At 29.0% G+C, this 21,963-nt stretch overlaps 1 protein-coding gene across 3 annotated transcripts in view; it reads right to left on the bottom strand.

Annotated features, from left to right (window-relative positions):
* The window catches only part of LOC107455314 (stAR-related lipid transfer protein 3), a 57,466-nt gene that overhangs the window by 3,363 nt on the left and 32,140 nt on the right, over positions 1–21,963 (bottom strand). For all 3 annotated transcript variants that reach the window (XM_016072827.4, XM_016072825.4, XM_016072828.5), the window contains exons 9-13: positions 9,209–9,358; positions 4,162–4,257; positions 3,293–3,372; positions 3,085–3,189; positions 2,171–2,264 (exon numbers count right to left, since the gene is read on the bottom strand). In XM_016072827.4, coding sequence (XP_015928313.1) covers positions 2,171–2,264; positions 3,085–3,189; positions 3,293–3,372; positions 4,162–4,257; positions 9,209–9,358 — 525 coding nt within the window. The remainder of the gene's footprint in view (positions 1–2,170; positions 2,265–3,084; positions 3,190–3,292; positions 3,373–4,161; positions 4,258–9,208; positions 9,359–21,963) is intronic.

The raw sequence follows: 21,963 nt of genomic DNA on the forward strand, positions 1-21,963 counted from the left end.
GGTTAATTATAGGACTCACAAAATGTATAAAATTTTTAACAAGTTTTATTTTTTTACAGGTTTATTTATTTACATTAACAAGTTTATTTACTATTATTCATACAAGTTTATTATTATTACAGGTTTATTTATTTACATTACAAGAAATCATTCTTAGTACATTTTACATTTTGTGTGTAGACAAAAAATATCTAAAATTTGCCACATTTTAATATAAAAAGTAATTGGTAATAGCTTTGTGAATGTTGTTTATAAGTATGCTGTATTAGAGATAGATATTTCAAAAATTGCTTAACCCACACCAAGGTTATTTTTTAACTGTGCAGAACAAAACAAAGCGAAAAATAATTATTACTAGTTAATCATTTATAGTATTTTTCATGATTTTAATAAAATTAAACAAATATATAAATTTTTTATAAGATTTATAAACTTTAGACTATCTTTTGTAATTTTGTAGAAGTATTAACCATTATATATTTTTTTGTTAGTTATAGAGTTTGTTTAAAAATAGTAGATTTTTGCCAAAATGAGAACTAATTATTTAAAAACAATTTGCATGAAATTTTTTAAAAAAATTAAACTTTAATAATAAGCATAAGACTGTTCAACTTATTAAAATGTTATGAAGTATCAAAAGATTCAATAATTTCTCATTTTCTTGAAAATACAAACTTATAAAATACATTAAAATCAAAATTTTACATTCAAAAAATTAAGAATCAATAAACACATATCTGTATCATATTTCTGAAAATATGGGCGATCATAAAAGATGGATATAGCAAAACTGTAAGCTTTAACAACAATTAAGTTGAAGTTAAAACTACAGTAAAAGTTTTAGAGGAAATTTGTAATTGTGCCTAGTGACAGGGATTAACATAAATTGCAAAAGTGTTCTATTAAGTTGTTAAAAAAATATTTTGTTCTACACAAAAGAGTCAATTTCTGGCATTCATGTTGTTAAAAAAGCTAATATAACACCCAAACAAATTTTTTTTAATAATGTCTAGACATTTACTAATAAAAATTAAGTTTTAAATTGGATAATTACTTGATTATATCCTTAACAAATGGTAACAATAGATTTATATTTTTACTGAAATTGATACTATAAACACTACAAAACTACTTTACAATATTTTTTTAAAGGGATTTAGTGTTTTGATGCAAGCTTAAATGTAAGGTATGAAATTGTTTGATTATTTCAATAGAAAATATATTAAATTAAAGACTATAAAAGTATTTATCCATCTTTAAAATAATTTCACAAGAAAACATGTTTTTATAAACTATTTCTGCAACAAAATTCCATAGTTTTTCACATAAATTTATTATTTAAGATAATCTGATGAGTCAAAATTCAAGAAAAAAAATTATTATAGAGTTAGTTTTATTTAAATAGATATGTATCATAAGTAGTGATTGTTTTGTATAAGATCGAATATTCACTAATATATATATATATATATTTAGGAAATATTTTTGAATACATCAAAATATTTACAGCAACAGAATTCAAAATTAACAGCACTTATCATTATTGTTCCTACATTTTAAGAAATTACTCTATTTATAGAAATGCAAGAGGTATAAAAGTTTATATTCATCCATTTTAACAAGATTGAACATTGAAAATAAAATAGTGAAGCATAATTTATATCCAGTAAAAAAATAAACATAATATGCAAAGAAAAAATAATATTTTTAAAAGTTTTTAAAAAATAAACTAATTTTTATACTTTTAATATTGCGCAGATGTCATTAAGAATTTGTGGGGTCTTTAATTGAAATAGCTCAAACCTAAATGGCCTTTACAATAATAAGGCTTTGCACCAAAGTTTTCTCCAATTTGAAAATGTACTTCTGGAAATTAAAATATGTCCACAAATCTATTTTATCACATCTTTAAGGGAATTCAAATGTTTTTTGAATCAGTTGTAAAAGCAATTCATAAGTAATCATTTTTTACTGATGTGTTTTTTAAATGCACACTTTTAATCAATGTGATCTTTTTATTTTAGATCTATATATGTATTAATTATGAATCGGTCATTAATATTATTTTTTTTAAAGAAGACTACAACAGGAGTTAAAATTGAATTAGTTGTACTAATAGAGTTATATTTTTAATTAGTTTACTGATTGAAAACATATAAAAACATAGTACCTTTAAGTTTGTGTTCAGAAGCCATTGAAGCTTACATTTATCATTTTCTTCAGAGATGGGATTAATGATGTAGACACAAGGTCCTTGTTCACCTCTAAAAATTTAAATTTTGTTTAAAAAATTTAAAAATTTACAATTTAAACATTTGCATCATAAATACATAATAAAATAACATTTGCTCCATACATTAACATTTTTAACATTTGCTCCAGTAATAAAAAAATTGTGTCATTGCTAAACCAATCTAATGAAAAATGTTAAATTGGCATATTGATATATGACATAAAATTCAAAAGACATATCATTTGAATTGTAATAGTGTATACTTGCATGCATGCAAGTATACACTATTACAATTCAGGAAGCAGAAGGTGAAATAAATGTAAGAAAAATTCAAATTTTATTTTGATGTCACAAAATAAACTCTCGAAATGTCTATTTTATTTTACCCAAAATCTTGTATTTTGTTAAAAAGATTCATATAACTATAAAAGTCATGTAGAGAGGATTTGCACAAAATCGTGTTGATAGATAAAACCAAGACCGGCATTTTGGACTAGATTAATGCTATCATTGATCAGAAATCACACAAAACTAGTTTCAGTGCAATGTGATGAAAATGAAAGAGAGTGTAAACTATTAGTTTGCACAATGGCAATTTTTAAAAAAAATTCAATTAGAAAAATACTGATTTTTCAACAAAAAAAAATAATAATTTATTTTCCAAAATATTCTTTTTTTACATTAAAATTGTTTATTATTTGATGTAAAGGGCTAATTTATCATTTAAATAAAAATTTAGCTAATTTTATTAACATAGGAAAGAGGAGTAAACTTAAGCATCCATTTTGTCCAGCTTTCCATAAAAAATTATTTTTAATTGATAAAAAAAATTGAATGAAAAAAATAAATACCTGACATATTTTCCACTAGCAGGTACAGATGGATGAGTAGTAGCAACAGACCCATGAAGAATTTTCAAATCCTCGTTTTTCCATATTCGGATGTTTACAAAATCTCTGAGGATGTAGTAACAATATTAGTACTTTTCATCTGTGTACTTTAGTTAAATAAAAAAAATGTAGGCTGGTTTACAATATTTAAATATAGACTGGAAAATACCTGCTTGAAACGAGACCAGCAGCTCCTTCTGTAGCGATTACATGAGCAATATCTAAGTTATCATCAATCTTTTTGATAATCTACACAGTGCAAGATGAAAGAAAAGCAATTTATTGAATGCATCAAAAAATAAAAACTACATTTAAAACATTTTAAGAACTTTTCCATTAGTAAATATAAAATGACACTTTGTTCCAGCGAACTCATGGCAAGGCTTTTAAAATTTTAGCAAAACTATCAAAAATTCTGAAAACTTTAGTTTTTAACATGCTTGTCACACTATAAAATATTTTGCAAAAAGTGTAGTAGTTGGCAGCTCTGCATATATTAATGTTAAGGAAAAGACTTTTCTGAAATTAATTATCCTAAAAAAACCCTCTATGAGATATGAGAGGTAAGACATAAGTCAGTTCTTTTGCAAAATGATGGCACTATTACAAATTTCTAAAAAATGCGTAAAAGCTGGTACTCTTTTAAAATGTATGATTTTTGATCTTTTACTACTGATACAAAAATATGTTTTAGGAATTTATTTCTAATCTGGTACTCTCTGGTCTTAAAAACCACTTTAAAGTTCATGACCATTTATTTGATTAAATTTAAATGTTTAAATTTAACATCTATTACTTAAGGAGTAACAAAATGTGCCAAGTTATACCTATTAAAATTACATAACGAAAATAGTAAGTTAATAGTAATAGTAATGTGTTAATTGAAATAATGTGTTTATTTAATGTGAAGATTAAACAATCTAACTTGTACATATTCTCAGGGGAACTGTACAATACAAAAAAGTTTTCAAACACATCATTGAGTACCAAAAAACTTTTACACTAAGCTTATTCTGAAATAAAAAGAAGAGTCTTTACCTGAACTTTTTTTACTGTAGGATTCCATTTATGCATTTCTTCTCCTTTAAAGTACAATAAATCGATAACCTTCTTAGGTGATATGTTTAAAATACCCTAAAAATATTCATGAAAATACTTATTAATATGAAATCTTTTGAAAGGACAGTTGAAGTCAATAACAGTTAAAAATGTATTCTATATGTAACAAAAATTTATTTTTAATCTATAGTTTTAAAAAAAATAGTGAAAAGGTGAACTCTATAAAATTATCTTTAAGTTTTGTTAAATTTTTTAAACAAAAAAAATCTATTGGCTTTTGATTGATAACAGTGATAAGATTCAAATAATGAACAATAATTTCAAATCATTGAAAATACTTAAAAAATTATGACTGTCAAAATACTTTTATGTTTGTGCAATTTACTAGTAAAATTATAGAGCGTTTTGTTATAGAACTAAAGGGTTCCACATCTTGTTCTCTGTTGCTTGCCATCCAAATGTTAAAATAATTCAAAACAAAAATTTTATTACAAGCAAATTGTTCAAAAACCAAAAATTGGATATTCACATGAATAAATAGATTATTCAATTTCTTTCCCTTTATTTATTCATTTATCTTTCTAAGACATTACATTAAGTTTAAATTATTTAATGAAATCTGTGAAAGAGAATAAAACTAAAAACTACGAAAGCACATAATAAACAATAAGTATAATGCATAATAATAGTAATAAGTATAGAACACTTAGATGAAACTCAAATCGAAACGCTTTAAAAATTAAGTATCCTCTTTTACCCAGAAGTAAGACATTTAAATTATCATATTTGACAAGAAAGAAAATTTGAAATAACATATATATATTGTTACATTCTATTTTAATAAAAGGTTCTTCTAATGAACAGAGGAACAAATACAACGATTATTTATTTACAGGTTAAATAAAACACAAATGATAAATAGATACGTTGTAACGTGAATATTTATTCAAGAAAACAGAAACTTCAAGGTAACATCCACAAGCTATCTTAGGAGTTCTTATTTCCATATGATATATTCTTCGTTTTCAAGAACATCTTAGTCTTGCATTATGGTTTCCACTAGTTTCCATGGAAACAGTCCGGTAAGTAATTACACATAACTCCATGGGATAGCTTATGACTCACCTGGTACAATTCATATAATTACTTTAACTATTACTTACATAGGTTATTATTGTTATTACATCGTATCCAAATTGTAATTAAAATAATGCAAAAGTTTTGAATGAAATATATATTTGGCTTTCGTTCTGTCCAATAGACAGAAAGAGGCATTTAAATTGTATCTTTTTTATGATAAAAAAAATTTAATTTAATAAATCAGAAAATAATTTAAAATGTTGAAGAGGCTAAAAAAAAAATTTTTTTTACCTTCAGTCATGGTTGCAATAATAAATAATTTTAATATGATTAGCTTTTCTTTTACAAAAAAAAAAAAAAAACTGTCAATATAAACTTATTTAATTGCTCCAAAACTAATTCAAAAAAATTTAAAAGAAGGAAGACGTTTTATTTATATCTAGACATTTTTTTTTCTTTCACTTTTTTAAACATTAGAAATGGGCATTTTTTAAAATCTTTTTTATGTTAAAATAAGAATTTAAAGCTTTAATAACTCAGAAACTATTTTAAAATGTTGGAGAGGTTCCAAAGTTCTTTTTTCTTATTCAGTCATAAGAGTACATGATTGCAATAATATATAATTTTAAAATGATTAGCTTTTCCTTTACTTCAAAAAATCTTTAAAACCGTTAATATAAATTATTTAATTATTACAAAACGCTGGAAACGTTGGGAAACGCTGGAACATCCACCGTACAGTCAAAGCCTTTCACCGTAAGACTTTCCTGTTTTTGGACCTCTAACACGAGATATTCGCGGACATCGATTCACAACGGACGATGACGTGTGTGACTGGGTCCAGGCCTGGATCCGACAAGATGGGATAGACCTGTTAGCATCGCAATGGGATAAATGTGCCAACAGCTTTGGTTACTATTTTTGAGTATGTGTACTGTGTATAACTACATTTGTGTGTTAGCAAAATCGTTACCGTTACTTTACACTAGTGACCGGGTTTCATTTGAATGCCCCTTATATATAGGGAGATAACAAGAATATTAAGCATTTTAAACATATTTCCAAGTATAAAAGGAAATGTATCATAAAAATTGTTTTCATAATTAATAAATTGCAATTGAATTAAAAAGATAAACAGCTAATTTGATATTACTGTTATGATCATATTGGTAAGTAAGCGGATTGGGAGTAGGTACTATCACTATTAGACAATTGAAGATTTAATTACTTGCAGCTAACTTGAAATCTATGAAACATTTTTTAATATTTATCATGTAGGAGAAAACTAAGGGTGATATCAAAATAACCCTTTTTCACACCCATACAAGGTGTTTCATAATCACCAACCTTAATATATAATTTTAAAGCCCTTATCAAAAATAAAGTATGCACAGATCACAAAATTAATCAAGGCAAAAAAAAAAAAAAAAAAAAAAAAAAAAATATTCCAAATCTAAAAATCATGGATAAAAAAATATCAAAACAAGTTTGCAACATAAAATTTGAAGGAATTTTCCAAGAATCACCTTTCGCATCTACTCAATATCCTCAGACAATGAAACAGGTTTTGATGTTTTTAATCTCAAATCCATCCCTTACGACGATTTTTTTATTAAGATTTTTTTCTTGCACTAAATAATAGCTTTCAACTACTATAGTTAATAAATACACGTTGACTTCATTTTTGGCAAGATTTCTAGAAATGTATGGGTCACAAATAGGAGAAGACAGCTATTATTAATTCGGCTCTTTTGTTGGGTCTACCCCTTTATTTTTTATAACTGGTGTTGAGCATAGACCCATATTTGAGTTTGCGGCTATTCCTGTTCAACCATATATAGCTGGTCGACGATGTTGGTCAATCGTATTTTTAAAAAATCTCATATAATTGACATTATTACAAATTACTACTGCATAATATTATGTCATTCATTTTCTTCCTTTTTTTCTTTTGAAAAATATTTTAACGTTTATTTTTATGGTTTGTGCAACTACTACTTCCTATACAGGATGTTTCTTATTTACCGAACTTAATATGTATATTAATAAAATGCTTATCAAGAAAGAAATAAAAAGTACACATTTTAAGGGTCAAGCGAGGTAAAAAAACGAAAACGCTATAAAATTCTAAAAATTCACTATTGAGGAAGATGGAACTAAAAATAACAAGGCCTATTCGATTGCCGGAAGAGACGGAGAGGTTACTTAGTTTCATCAAGCAAGCAAACTGGTTTTGATTTTGTAGTTGTTGTTGCAGTTAATTTACGTCGCACTAGAGCTGCACAATGGGCTATTGGCGACGGTCTGGGAAACATCCCTGAGGATGATCCGAAGACAAGCCATCACAATTTTGATCCTCTGCAGAGGGGATGGCACCCCCACTTCGGTAGCCCAACGACCTGCACGCGAAGTCGAGCACTTTACGGTAGAACAGTTTAGCAAGGATCAATACCGCACACCCTCGGTCCCTACGCAGACTGATCCAAGTGATCAAACACCCGCACACTGACCGCAGCCAAAGATGCTTGACTTCAGTGACCTGCTGGGAATCGTGTCTAAACGATCAGTCCACTGCGGGACTGGTTTTGATTCTTTTAATCCCGCCTTTCTTATTTGTAATGCGAAAGATACCAAAAGTAGTTTCTTTTTCACTTAAAACATTAATTTGCGATCCCAAGTGTGTGTACTTTTTTACTGCTTTTTAACAAGGATTCTAAAAATTAACATTGAGGACCCTAATAATAGAAAAGAATTTTGTTTCATAACGACACTCGATACAAAAAAGTAACAATTCAAATTAATATTTAGAAGAAAAAATAACTAAAAAAAAACTTATTTACTTACTTCCACTTCAAAGAAAACTTATTCGCATGTAAAAGAATAACTAAAAAAGTGATTCTTACATTTTCATCAGATCTTTCAATTTTCCAACCATGGATTTTGCAATTGCAGTGACTCTTAATTGAGCTTCTTCAGCTTAATGCTTGTATTATAAATTGTGACTGCACATTTCAATGTTACTCATTTTAAAAAAATATATATCTTTTAAGATGTACTGTAACGGTTTTTATCTTAACAGTAGTGCCATCAGTACTTGTCCCACACCAGAATCAATCCGACCATTTCCAAGAGTCCAAGTAACTTAAAGAAACGAAAACGCGAAAGGGAAAAATCACGCATATTAACTGATACACCTAAGAAAGATTGAAATGCTAAAGCTAAAAATGAAAAGATAAAAAAAATGAAAAAAAAAAAAAAAAAACATAAAAGAGTATCAGAGAAGAAAAAAAAAAAAAACGCCCATTACAACTCCTGAGGAACATGAAGTTGCGAAAAACCCAATTGACGAAATTAACCCAATAAATTCACATAAACAAATAAACTCAATAAAATCACGTAGTAAGCTACAACCCCTTCAGTATAATGTGTTTCTCTACCTGTTATATTACATATTTTTTTCTTTTAAATATGATGATTGCTTTGTGTTTTTACTCTTGTTCATATGTGCCCCAGGCATGTTCACATGTGCCCTCCCATAGGGGCACATATGAACAATTGAAGTCAATTTTCTAAAATATCATAAAGTAAAGAAATGTTTCATTGAAAAATCTTAAAAAATTCCATAAGATGAAGAAAGGACTATTTAAACATATGGACTTCTTTTCTGCGAGTTGATGATATTTTTTGAAAAATGAAGAAATAAAAAAAATTTGTTCACATGTGCCCCCCTCTCCCCTACTATGATTATTTTTCTTTGATGAATTACTACTACTTAAAATAGTAGTAGTTCTATAGTACTACTTTTAGAATGTTATTTCATAACAATATCCTAATGAAAAAATAAAGAGCTTTGACCATTACCTATACTGAAACCATTTTAATCAATTTCTAAAAAGAAAAAAAAATTACGTTTAAAAAGAAATTAAAATCAAACTAAATTACTTACTTCAAATTTAAAAACCTTTCCATATGAGGGAATAACTTTAGAATAGATTTTGTCATCCCCATCAGATCTTTCAACTTTCCAACCATTGGATTCTACAACAGCAATAGCCTTTTGTAAAGCTTCTTCAGCTAATTGCTTGTATTCTTTATCCTGTAAAAGGACATCAGGCTTTTTTTCAGGTTTTTTATTGACGCGGAAAATTCCTCCGATAAAGGAATATAACAATGGCATGACGAAACAATTAGTAATGTCTTAATTACAGTTTTAAAGAACGAAATAAAATAAAAAACTCCTTAATGGAATCTAAAGTAATTCTTGAATTTGAGAGAAAGTCAAAATACATGCAGCAGATACCATAAAGACAATCAAATAGTATTCTCGGAACATATTCTGATAAACATGACTTCCAGATTAAACTATTAATAGTGTAAAAAATTGTGATGAGATCTAGACTAGAGATTTTTTTTAACATATTTATCTTAAAAGCTCAATTTTATTATGTATTGATGTTTTATCTTCAATCAGAAAACCAGAAAGATAAGAAAAATCTCATAAAAATAAATAAATTCGTGATAATAAAATAATATTGATAACTAAAGCATTTAAATATTTAATAACATAAAACAATTACTTTTATGAAATTGCAAATATTAGAGTTTCTCAATTTGAAATTCTACTTGATAACTAAGCATTTAAATATAAAACTACTATTAGATTGAAACAGTAAAATTTAGAGTTTTATGATTTGCTATTTTATTTGATAACTAACTAAAGCATTTAAACATTTAATAACATAAAACTTATACTATAAGTAGACAGTGAAATTTAGAGTTTTTTAAACTGCTATTCTATGCGATAACTAAAGCATTTAAATATTTAATAACATGAATCTAATAATATAATGAGAAATAAAATTTGGAGTTTCTCAAATTTTCTATTCGTGAATCTTATTGATTTTGTGCCAATGAATACTTTGTGCCAATTTCAGTTATTAAATCTTATAGAATAAGATGGCTGGGTCACATGATTGTGGCTCAGTTAAGAAGCTGATTTTTGGAAAGTTTACAAGCAACCGAAGAAGGGGAAGACCAAACACCAGATTGATTATTTCTGTGGAAAAAGATCTTAAAACCATGAAAATCAATAAATGGAGAAATCTAGTGTCTAATCGAGCCAGAGGGAGCAGAAAAACCATCTTCTATGTCAATACCGTCTTTACGCATAGCAATACCTAGGAGCCTCAGGCAGGCCTTAAGAATCTTACCTTTTAAAAATTGTAAATTGCATTATATATTAAAAAAATAACAAAACATATCGTTTTAAAATAAATATAAAGTTTATTCTAGATGCCAATAACTGGTCTAGTGGTCATTGTACTGGACTACGGGGGCAGTGGTATGTTCGAATCCCACCGTAGGCATGGATGTAACTTTCTCTGTGTTCTATGTCCTTTCTTCTGTGTGATTGTATGAATGTAACCAGCCCTATAAACGGATTTGTGGTTGTATGACGTGGGCGACGCTACTCCACTGCCGGGGCTGAGACACAGGTACCCGCCCACTGGGTAACAATAAGAGAGTAGAAATTCTGGAATTTCTGACGCCAATGGGAAATAGATTCAAGTGCCCGCCAATAAAAAAATAATAAATAATAAAAAGTTTATACAAGATCAGACTTGTTTTTGTAATTTTCATATTAAGTGGCTCGGAAAATTATTTTAAATATCATTAATGTTCAAATATTCACTTAAATATACATTACTTTTAGTTCTAAATAATATTTTTTTTTAAAAAGAAAGAATTTTAAAATGAAATGTTTTAAAAAACATACCTATATTTTTATTTAGCTAAAATTGTATAAATGTTGGGGTTTACCTGGTTACTACTTTAAAATGTGTTAAAACTAATCCATATATTTACCTATTTTTATGTGATCGAGATTTTTATTGCTAGATTTCAACTTTGGGGTTTTAGTTAACTTTGAAGAACTTAGGGGCTTAAAACATTTTTGTGCCCGAAAGCACCTCATGCTATGAAGACGCCCTGTTTTTTGAGCCTGTTTCATAAACATTAACTCTCACCCACAACTCCCAGACACATTTTTTTTTAACAACACAGTTCTCATTTGAAAAAGTATATTTACACAATGAGAATTAAGTGCCTTATTAGTGTATAAAAATCTGTTATAAATGACATTTAGAAAAAGTTCAACAATTAAAATGGAATTTTCACACAATAGGAATTGAAGAGCCTAGCATATGGAAAACTTAGACAAATGGCATTTAGAAAGTGCTCGATTTCCCAGGTTTTAAGAATAAAACACTAATTTTTTATGCGAAGTCTTTAAAAGGGTGAAAAAAATATCCTAAAAACTGTTACATAAAGTTTCTAAACAATCTAAAACTAATTGCGATTAAAAATCACTCAAATGCCATTTAACAGTTTCTTGCACTACGCTCTTCGACAATTACAGAATAAAATTTTGCATCGCATAAAACATAATAATTGAAAAAATACAAGTGAGGATAGAAAATAAAAATTAGATGCAAATAGCTTTCAACATCATAGTGAATCTGAAAAACATTGGGATTCAATAAAAACAGTGTTCTTTAAATCTATCATCAAACTTCTTTTTTTCTCTTTTTCTTCAGGCATTTTTATAAAATGGGTCTTCATTCTAGTTTCTTAACTTGTCCTTGAGTTGTCAGTGAATCCAGGTTAGAAGAGCCTCTAAAGCACGGTTCCACCATAGATATAACCGTAGTATATCAGGTGGAATCGTGGTATGTCAGGTTGGACACGTGGTATCATATGGAACCGTATCATAGGTATCATTTGGTCTTGAGCGAACTATAATATGATGCAAACTTTTTGTAATTTTGATCATGTTTTAAGTTAAACAATATTTCAGCTCAAAATATGTTTAACTGTCATTATAACATTAGGTAAGAAAGAGCACTGATCATCAATGAGATATTCAATATGACATTTTACCATAATAGCAAAAGATTTGAACTAGTCACGTGCTGCGATAAAATTTTAACAGCTGAAAAAAAACCCTTATTTTTCAGCACTTTCTCCGTTTTATGTGAATAGTCTAACTCATTTATAATTAGTCTTGATTTAACTAGATTAGGTTTTAACGAGGTTGTTCAATGTTAAAACGTCCATATTAAACTATAAAGTCCTGGCACTACTAACGTAACTCAGATTTAACGAGAAATCTTTTTTTAAATCTCTTAAAAAAAATTTTATTGTAATAGTCCGGATAAAGAGTATTTGGCGGTTCGTTGAAATTTTATTTCCTACGAGATTGTTCCCCTTTAGTTGAATTTATTCAGAAATTTCAGGATAATAAACAATAAAGAGAAACAATGTGGAGTTCTTCATGCGTCTTGCCGTGAATCATACAATTCCAATAACTAACAGAAGTTGTTGCTATAGTTTGTCTAAAGTAAGAACTTGCCTAGCCATCCGTCTGGACCCGTGGCGTTGACTATGGTAACGAGGTATAACTATTTCAAGTAGGGGTATGGGTCACTGTTTAGGACAGGTTTTGGCTCGAGTCAGCGAGAGAAAGGGAATCTTTTTCTGCGGCTTATTGTGTTAGCCATAGAGTGTAGAGAAGCTACCCTCCCTGAAATGCGCTATTCTTGCTTTCAAAGCAACAGACCGCCTCAGACTTTGTGGTAGGGGGAGGTTTTACCATAGACAAACTATATGTAAACCATTGAGTAAACAGTGATGAAGAAAGAAAATAAACAATTAAAACACTGCTATTCATTTCCGAAAACACGGAATTAGTCGAGAAATCGCAACTTTTTTGGAATTAATAGGTGTAAAGGTGATAATGTATTTCGTCCATACGTCTTGTAAATACATCGAATATATGGTGAGGTTTAAGCTTCTTTGTGACGTGGCACAAAGAAATTGAAACGTTATTTAATTTAGTCTAAATAAAATGTTATACAAAGTAGGACATAACGCGGACGAGTTCCGCGTTATGTTGTTATTATGAAGGCATCATCGAAAAATTCATCAGTAATTTTTTTATTTTTTAAATATGCTCAAGTTTAATCTTCTTGATTTTTGTAAGAAATAATTCTTGATATTTTGTTGTTGTTGTTGTTGTTACTTTACGTCGCACTAGAGCTGCACAATGGGCTATTGGCGACGGTCTGGGAAACATCCCGGAGGATGATCCGAAGACATGCCATCACAATTTTGATCCTCTGCGGAAGGGATGGCACCCCCGCTTTGGTAGCCCGACGACCTGCGCGCGAAGTCGAGCACTTTACGGTAGCACAGTTTAACGAGGACCAATACCGCACACCCTCGGTCCCTACGCAGACTGATCCAAGTGGTCACCCTCCCGCACACTGACCGTAGCCAGTGATGCTTGACTTCGGTGATCTGCTGGGAACCGTGTCTTAACGATCAGTCCACTGCGGGACCTTGATATTTTGAAAACTTAATTTTAAATTTTCAAACATTAGGCGGAGTAAAAAAATAAGTTTTAGGTTTTTTTTTTTAAAGTTACAATAAAAATGCTTTTTTTTTCGTCTTTTTTTTCCTTTTTTTGGTTGCTAAATGGGTTTCCCATTTACAGAACCAACTTCTTGAAAGCATGCGTGACGTTTCTTGCAGTGAATTTTTGTATCTTGTATTGTTTACTTAAAGCTGCATTTTTGGATCACATTCTAGTGTAACTCATTTTTCAGCAGAAACGGAAAGATGCGATGCTTTTATTAATTACTGATTCAAACCGAACCATTAAATCACAGTTAGGTAACCATTCAATGCAGACTTGTCGATCTTTAATTTTGGTGAGTTCAAAATTAAAGAGCATGATGTACTATTTAAATTTTATAAGGCAAAAACTAAAAAAAAAAACATTTTTTGCCCAGCGAAATACAATAAAATGACCTTGAGATTGTTTTTAAAAGATGGGGATAAGAGGGGGATAAGATAGAAAAACGTGCTTCGTCTTTTACTCCAATACACACAAAACTATACACGCATACGATGAATCTCGAAATTTTCCTCCGCAGGCAAGGAGTTAATTAATCTATAAATGCTTTTAAAATATGGTTTCTTTAGCTTTGATAATCACAATAGCAGTCATAGCTTAAACAAGAATAACATGCAGAAAAAGTTTCTTAATTTTATACCATTATATGATCAATTTTGCATAACTTATTTTTCATTTTATAACCGTCGTTTTGAAAAGTCAACCCAATTCTTGGGTTTACGACTTCTAATGTTTAACCCCGCAGCCTTGTTATTTTGAACCCAATCCAGAAGACAAGGGAACTCTTAGATCAAGTATTGGGAGAAATTTTGCCGTCGTGGAGGATTTTTTGATTGAACTAACCCGCATTTGCGTTATATGGTGAGGAAAACCACGAAAACCTCCCACGGTTCCTGACTGCAAAAGGACTCTAACCCATGATCTGTCTACCACTGAGGATATTTTACGTCAGCACTGTTGAATAACTTATCAAGCGGGTTTTACAATTTTAATAAATATAAAGCCCATGTTACTTGATTTAAAAAATCGACATCTTTCAAACGCCCACAAATAGGCGCCCATTCTTAAAACTTGCCAGGCTTAAATAAGAAGAAAATTAAGCGATATAAAATACAAAAAATAAAGTTGGGGCACAAAACTAGAAAAACCACAGTAGCAGAGAGTGTAACAGAAAGAAAGATGAAAAAAACAGAAGGGAAAAAAAAGCGGTGGCCGAGAGTATCAGGGCAAAATGCACTTCCACGCTTTATAGAGAAGTGGTGAGGAACCTATGTCGTTATAACAAGGGAACAGCATTGGATATAATTTTGGGTGCATATAATTTAGGGTGGATATAATTTCAGTATTCTCTAAATTGATTTTATGCCTAATATTCCAACGATGTGCAGCAATTGATGATTTATCGTATTCTCGATAACGGAGATATATCGTGCTATAAAAGTATAAATTTTACAGATAGTCTGGTTTGCCCGGTGTAGCCAAGGTCGCACTGGCAAGGTACGTGGTAAATGCCCCAGCTATTTTCAAAACAGATGACAGCTTTAAGAGACTTAAATTGAGCCGTGATGGCTCATAGGATAGAGCATTGACCCTCCAATGAAGTGAACCGGGTTCGTTCCATGGCTGGTCAATACGAAATCCGCATCCGGCTTGCACCAATCACAGTGCTGACGTAAAATATCCTCAGTGGTAGACAGATTATGGGTTAGAGTTTCCTTGCCGTCAGGCTAACCGTAGGAGGTTTTTGTGGTTTTCCACTCCGTGCAACGCAAATGCAGGTTTGTTCCATTAAAAAAGTCCGTCACAAGGCAAATTTCTCCCAATACTTGATCTAGGAGTTCCCTTGTCTTCTGGATTGGGCTCAAAATTACAAGGCTACGAAGTTGAACATTAGTAGTCGTAAACACCAAAAATTGGGTCGGCTGTTGAACGACTGTTATAAAATAAAATAAAAAGAGACTAAAATTTAATTTTGTTAGCAGGCCTAAAAATAACTTTAAAATCAAAACGACAGAAGATATCAGCAATTTTATAACAAACGTCAGGAAACAAACGGTAAAGTAACTAATTTATTGTAAGGATTAGAAAAAGAGGGAATTTGGGTCAAGTGAATTTAGCAAGAGCTGAATCAATATAGAAGGATTAAATCTACGGTTAGCAGAAGAGAATAGAAGGGCTAGTTCACTCCTCTCTTAGAGCTGAAGCTACGATTTTCCTCCTCATGACGTCACTGTGTCCACAGATCTCGGAGATCGCAAGCAAAGATATTAATAACTTTGCATCTTTCACTTTGTAAAAATAAGTTTAGACTTTTTCTGGTTATTAGCTTTCAAACTTTATGTAATTAACACATTATTTCCGTTCACAAACATAGTTCAAAAAACCTTTCTTGGCCATTATATTAAAAAAATTACCATTTTAAACTTATAAAAATGTTTTACAAGTTGGAGAAAATGACAGTATAAATACTTTATTTTAAAAAGTTCAGCTTTAACTTTAATTATTAAGAAAAATGAAAGCATATATCGACACTTTTTTTATCTACATATTCTTTTATAACAATAAGTTGAGTTAAATTTAAAATACCTGATTTTAAAATATGCCGTTAATAGCAATTTGTTCATACTTAATCATTAGGAAACATCAACCTTAAAGGCTAATTACTGAAACAAAATAATAATTTAGGTTCATAATGACATTAGAAATTTTACAATTGTTTATTGATATTTAAATTTACGATGATATAATTTATAGATATTTAAATTAAAAAAATATAATTTTTAAAAAAAATCATAAATATTTAGAATAATGACATTAAAAAATATGTTATGAAATTAGGAGAATTCCTACTATATACTATATATTTTATTTATACTTTTTATTTACATTTTAATTTTCTTTGACTTCATCCATTTTTTAATTTTTTTCACCTGCCTTTCTTTTTGAAGTAACGAGGCGGTTTCTATTTAGATAATGAATTTTTATAAAAGTTCTTTACGACAGAATAAACGTATTGCTGTTTTATATTAACTGTGTCATTTCGGAATCCATTCTTTACATAGTTGTTCATTTACTTTAGGGAACACGCGGAAAATTATATTTTTTCCTTTTGTTTTTATATCAAAATTTTTTCAAGTTGCAATCGCGCAAACTGGCATTTCGATAATAGTTTTAAATTCCTGTAAATTCACTGCAAAAACTGAGGAAAGTCATTATAGAAAATAACGAATGTCTTAGAATATCTCGTAAAAAGAAATGCTCCAATATTAGTTAGAGCTAGTAAGGCCGAACGCTCCGTTCTTGAAGTAAAAGTGCGAGCTTTGCGCCAAAGTGACGTCACTAGAGAAAATCGGGGGATTGGCGCGGCGAGAGCTACTTCAAAGGAGTGAACCAGCCCTTCTATTCTCCTTAGCCCTGGTTAGCAGCAAGCGAACAGAGGAAGTTAAGTTCGGAGTTTGAAAAAGAAAAGTCAGAGTAAATATTAAGTGCGAGGAAAACGAAAATATGAAATGCAGAAATTCTCTGACAATTAGGGTGATTAGAATTAACATTAGGGGGCAAAGAGATGGCAAAATGTTCACGATAAATACAGGGCTAAAGAGAATAGAAGGGCTAGTTCACTCCTCTCTTAGAGCTGAAGCTACGATTTTCCTCCTCATGACGTCACTGTGTCCACAGATCTCGGAGATCGCAAGCAAAGATATTAATAACTTTGCATCTTTCACTTTGTAAAAATAAGTTTAGACTTTTTCTGGTTATTAGCTTTCAAACTTTATGTAATTAACACATTATTTCCGTTCACAAACATAGTTCAAAAAACCTTTCTTGGCCATTATATTAAAAAAATTACCATTTTAAACTTATAAAAATGTTTTACAAGTTGGAGAAAATGACAGTATAAATACTTTATTTTAAAAAGTTCAGCTTTAACTTTAATTATTAAGAAAAATGAAAGCATATATCGACACTTTTTTTATCTACATATTCTTTTATAACAATAAGTTGAGTTAAATTTAAAATACCTGATTTTAAAATATGCCGTTAATAGCAATTTGTTCATACTTAATCATTAGGAAACATCAACCTTAAAGGCTAATTACTGAAACAAAATAATAATTTAGGTTCATAATGACATTAGAAATTTTACAATTGTTTATTGATATTTAAATTTACGATGATATAATTTATAGATATTTAAATTAAAAAAATATAATTTTTAAAAAAAATCATAAATATTTAGAATAATGACATTAAAAAATATGTTATGAAATTAGGAGAATTCCTACTATATACTATATATTTTATTTATACTTTTTATTTACATTTTAATTTTCTTTGACTTCATCCATTTTTTAATTTTTTTCACCTGCCTTTCTTTTTGAAGTAACGAGGCGGTTTCTATTTAGATAATGAATTTTTATAAAAGTTCTTTACGACAGAATAAACGTATTGCTGTTTTATATTAACTGTGTCATTTCGGAATCCATTCTTTACATAGTTGTTCATTTACTTTAGGGAACACGCGGAAAATTATATTTTTTCCTTTTGTTTTTATATCAAAATTTTTTCAAGTTGCAATCGCGCAAACTGGCATTTCGATAATAGTTTTAAATTCCTGTAAATTCACTGCAAAAACTGAGGAAAGTCATTATAGAAAATAACGAATGTCTTAGAATATCTCGTAAAAAGAAATGCTCCAATATTAGTTAGAGCTAGTAAGGCCGAACGCTCCGTTCTTGAAGTAAAAGTGCGAGCTTTGCGCCAAAGTGACGTCACTAGAGAAAATCGGGGGATTGGCGCGGCGAGAGCTACTTCAAAGGAGTGAACCAGCCCTTCTATTCTCCTTAGCCCTGGATAAATAGAAGTGGAAATGTAAGAAGAACGTCTAAAAAACGTTAAGTTAAATTAATTTAGGCGCCTAAAATAAATTTAATGTTTGGATCAACTGAGTTGACAACAGGAAGTAACTCTTGAAAAACTGTCTACTAAGGCAAACGTATCGTCATCATATATTTCCCACCATGAGGTTTGAAAAATTTAAAAACTTTTCCTTCAAAATAATGCATGAATATGTCACAAAGAAAGAGAGAGAAAGAGATTGTTCTGCGCATAGTGAAATATTCAATTTGTTTATAGAAATTACAATTGAATTGTGAAAAGCAGTTTGCTGGAGACAGGAATTGACAATAAAAATATTATTTTCAATTTAAATAAAAGAGTAGTAAAATTCTTGCAACCGCAGTTATAGAGAACCAATAGAACTAGAAATGAAGACATTTGTGAAAATAAAAACAATGTAAAAAGAGATGGAAAAATGAAATGTAATGATGAAGTTGTAAATGTAAAAATGAAGTTATTTTTTAATCCGATAATATCTTACCGCTTCCGTTTCTTGGGATTATTTATGTAATAAAACTCATATATCGTAATTAAAATTTTACCAAGAAATGCAATTTCGCATTATTGCATAAAAATAACCTGAAATCAGAATCACTTTAAACAATTTAAATAATTTTGACTCTATTATAAACCATATAAAAGGACAAACATTTTTAATTTACTAAAAACGTTGAATGATCGAAGTCGATAAAAGAAACCAGTATGCTTTGCTTTTATATATATATATATATATATATATATATATATATATATATATATATATATATATATATATATATATATATATATATATATATATATATATATATATGTTAACAAACGAGGTACATTTTAACAATAATTTAATAGAAACTTTCCATTACATAAAAAAAGCTTAAAATTGAAATTGCTTGAAGCAATTTAACTGAAGACAAATTCAACAGTTTTAACTCAAATTTAAAGCATTTAAATAGGGCAGACTAATTAATTTACTAAAAACGTAGAGCAATAATATTTATAAGCTAAAAAAATTTATTTGCGACTTTAAAATTATATTGGGCATTCAATCTCAAATTTAAAGTATTAAAAAAATGCAGACAAATTAATTTACTAAAAACGTAAAGCAATAATATTTATAGCCGAAAAAAATTTATATGTTATTTTAAAATTATGTTGGGAATTCAATCTCAAATTTAAAGTATTAAAAAAGGGCAGACTAATTAATTTACTAAAAACGTAGAGCAATAATATTTATAGCCGAAAAAAATTAATATTACACTTTAAAATTATATTAGGCATTCAAAAGTTAAGGAAAAAATAATTTAAAAATGTGAATAACATCAAGCAAATATACTTATCTAATGTAATTTATTAAAAATCACGCAAACGGGGTGTCTTACTTCATAAATTCTAACATCAATTGGTGTTTTAATAGAAACTCTCCACTTGCGTAAGGATAACATGGATAGAAGTGTATCCTAAAAATTCGAAACGTCAAACTTCTCTCCCATAGAAAGTAATACTGATCAGAAATCCCTTCTTACATCAATTATGACTTCCCCAACAAGTTCTATAGCCCTAAGAAACAGAGTAAAAAACAGTAGAAGCAAGAAATTTTTTTAAATACTAATGGGTTTGTTTCTGATAAGAGTAGATAGATTAAAAGTAATGTAAGTAATTAAATGAAAATATAACGCCGGTTAAAAGAATATTTAAGTTAGAAATATATTTTTAACACCAAAGAAATATGTTTAAATCACGCATGATCTGACTTAAATATGAGGAAACTTATTCCACGTTGGAGCATGAATTAACACCTTGCAAAACTGGTAGAGCAACAGAGAGCGCTTGATCAATTTTCGACAGATTTTCCTTCCTGAATCATTCTTTGAATACATATAGAGCTAAATTATCCAGATTAGAAAATATCATTAAAAGGTAAGTAATTATCAGTTTATCGTTCCTATAAAAGTAATAATAATTGTAAATTAATTTGCTACTTATCAGTTAAAAGTATTGCTTGTTGACGATTGGTTATTTACCTCCTCAGTTATGCATTTTTAAATTTTAATAAAAGTATCAGGAGATTTTAAAAGTTCGTATCCTATCTGAATTGCATTAAATAAAAACAAATAAATAAATAAATACTTTGCGTCCGATGAGATTTCAGAGGATAAACAAACAATTGTGGAAAAGTACTGTAAGCCCCACTTAATTTAATGTTGAAATCCAAGTAAAGCGTCTATATACTTTATTAAACTTTAATTAAAACTATATTAAAGTATCAGACGACTGTTACCAACTCACTCAACTTAAAGCTGAAATCCAAGTAAAACGTTCACTATTGGTTATTTAAAAATGTCGTGATTTCCCCCCCCCCCCCACTATATGTTGCTCAACAAACACATCAAAAACTGAGAGCGTTATATGAAATCCTCCTTATTGACCTACATTTTGACTAGTCAAAATTTTTATATCTGTTCCCAGTAGAATGATTTAAATATTTGAATAATAATAATAACAATAATAAATCATTCTGTTTTTAAATAAATCAAAACCATCTTACTGCTTTCTCAGCAGTAAAAACAAGCAATGTCTATACATAAAAGAACTAAATCTGCACAATGTTGACAGTTACGGAAAATAATGTAAAATACAATACTGAGAAATGAATACTTTTTCTTAATGAAAATGTGTTGTATTTAATTTAATTTTAAAACGGCACGAGCTTTTAAAATCACCTGATACAGTAGCCCCTTTTATATATCGCTCTTTAGGGTAGATTTTGCCTTATGCTTACGTCATGCTTACCGAAGAAACAAATGCATAGCTGCCAACTTTTCCGAAAAATTTTTATGCTACAATTATCTAAAATTTATGATAATAATTAAGCTTTTACTAAATTTTTTTTAAAAATGTATACATAAAAACTTATTTCTTTTTATTCAACTGTTGGTAACGTGATTTTTGGCAACTCGAATTTTCGATATTTTGAATTTTCTCTCTCCTGCCTTGACGTTTAAGAAATCGAAATTTGATTTAATTTTTTTAAACAAATTATTTTTCTTTAAGAACCAGTGAACGAGTACCGGCTGAATCTCATTACTAATAACTCAAAGGTAAGCATTTATAAATTAATCATATTTTATCATTAATTATATTTTTAATCAAATTTACCTTTTTACAATTCGTTAAATATTTAAAAATTGACGTTCCATTTGATTTTATTCAATTATGAACTTCTAAGTCATAAATAATTCTTCAAAATTCAATGTTTTTATTTATAATGAATATAAAGTCATATACTGTAGGACCTCGATTATCCGAAGTAATTGGGAGCGAAATGA

This window comes from Parasteatoda tepidariorum, chromosome 11, assembly GCF_982258835.1.
Source record: "Parasteatoda tepidariorum strain Cologne lab strain chromosome 11, Ptep-v5.0, whole genome shotgun sequence".
Lineage (NCBI taxonomy): Eukaryota > Metazoa > Arthropoda > Arachnida > Araneae > Theridiidae > Parasteatoda > Parasteatoda tepidariorum.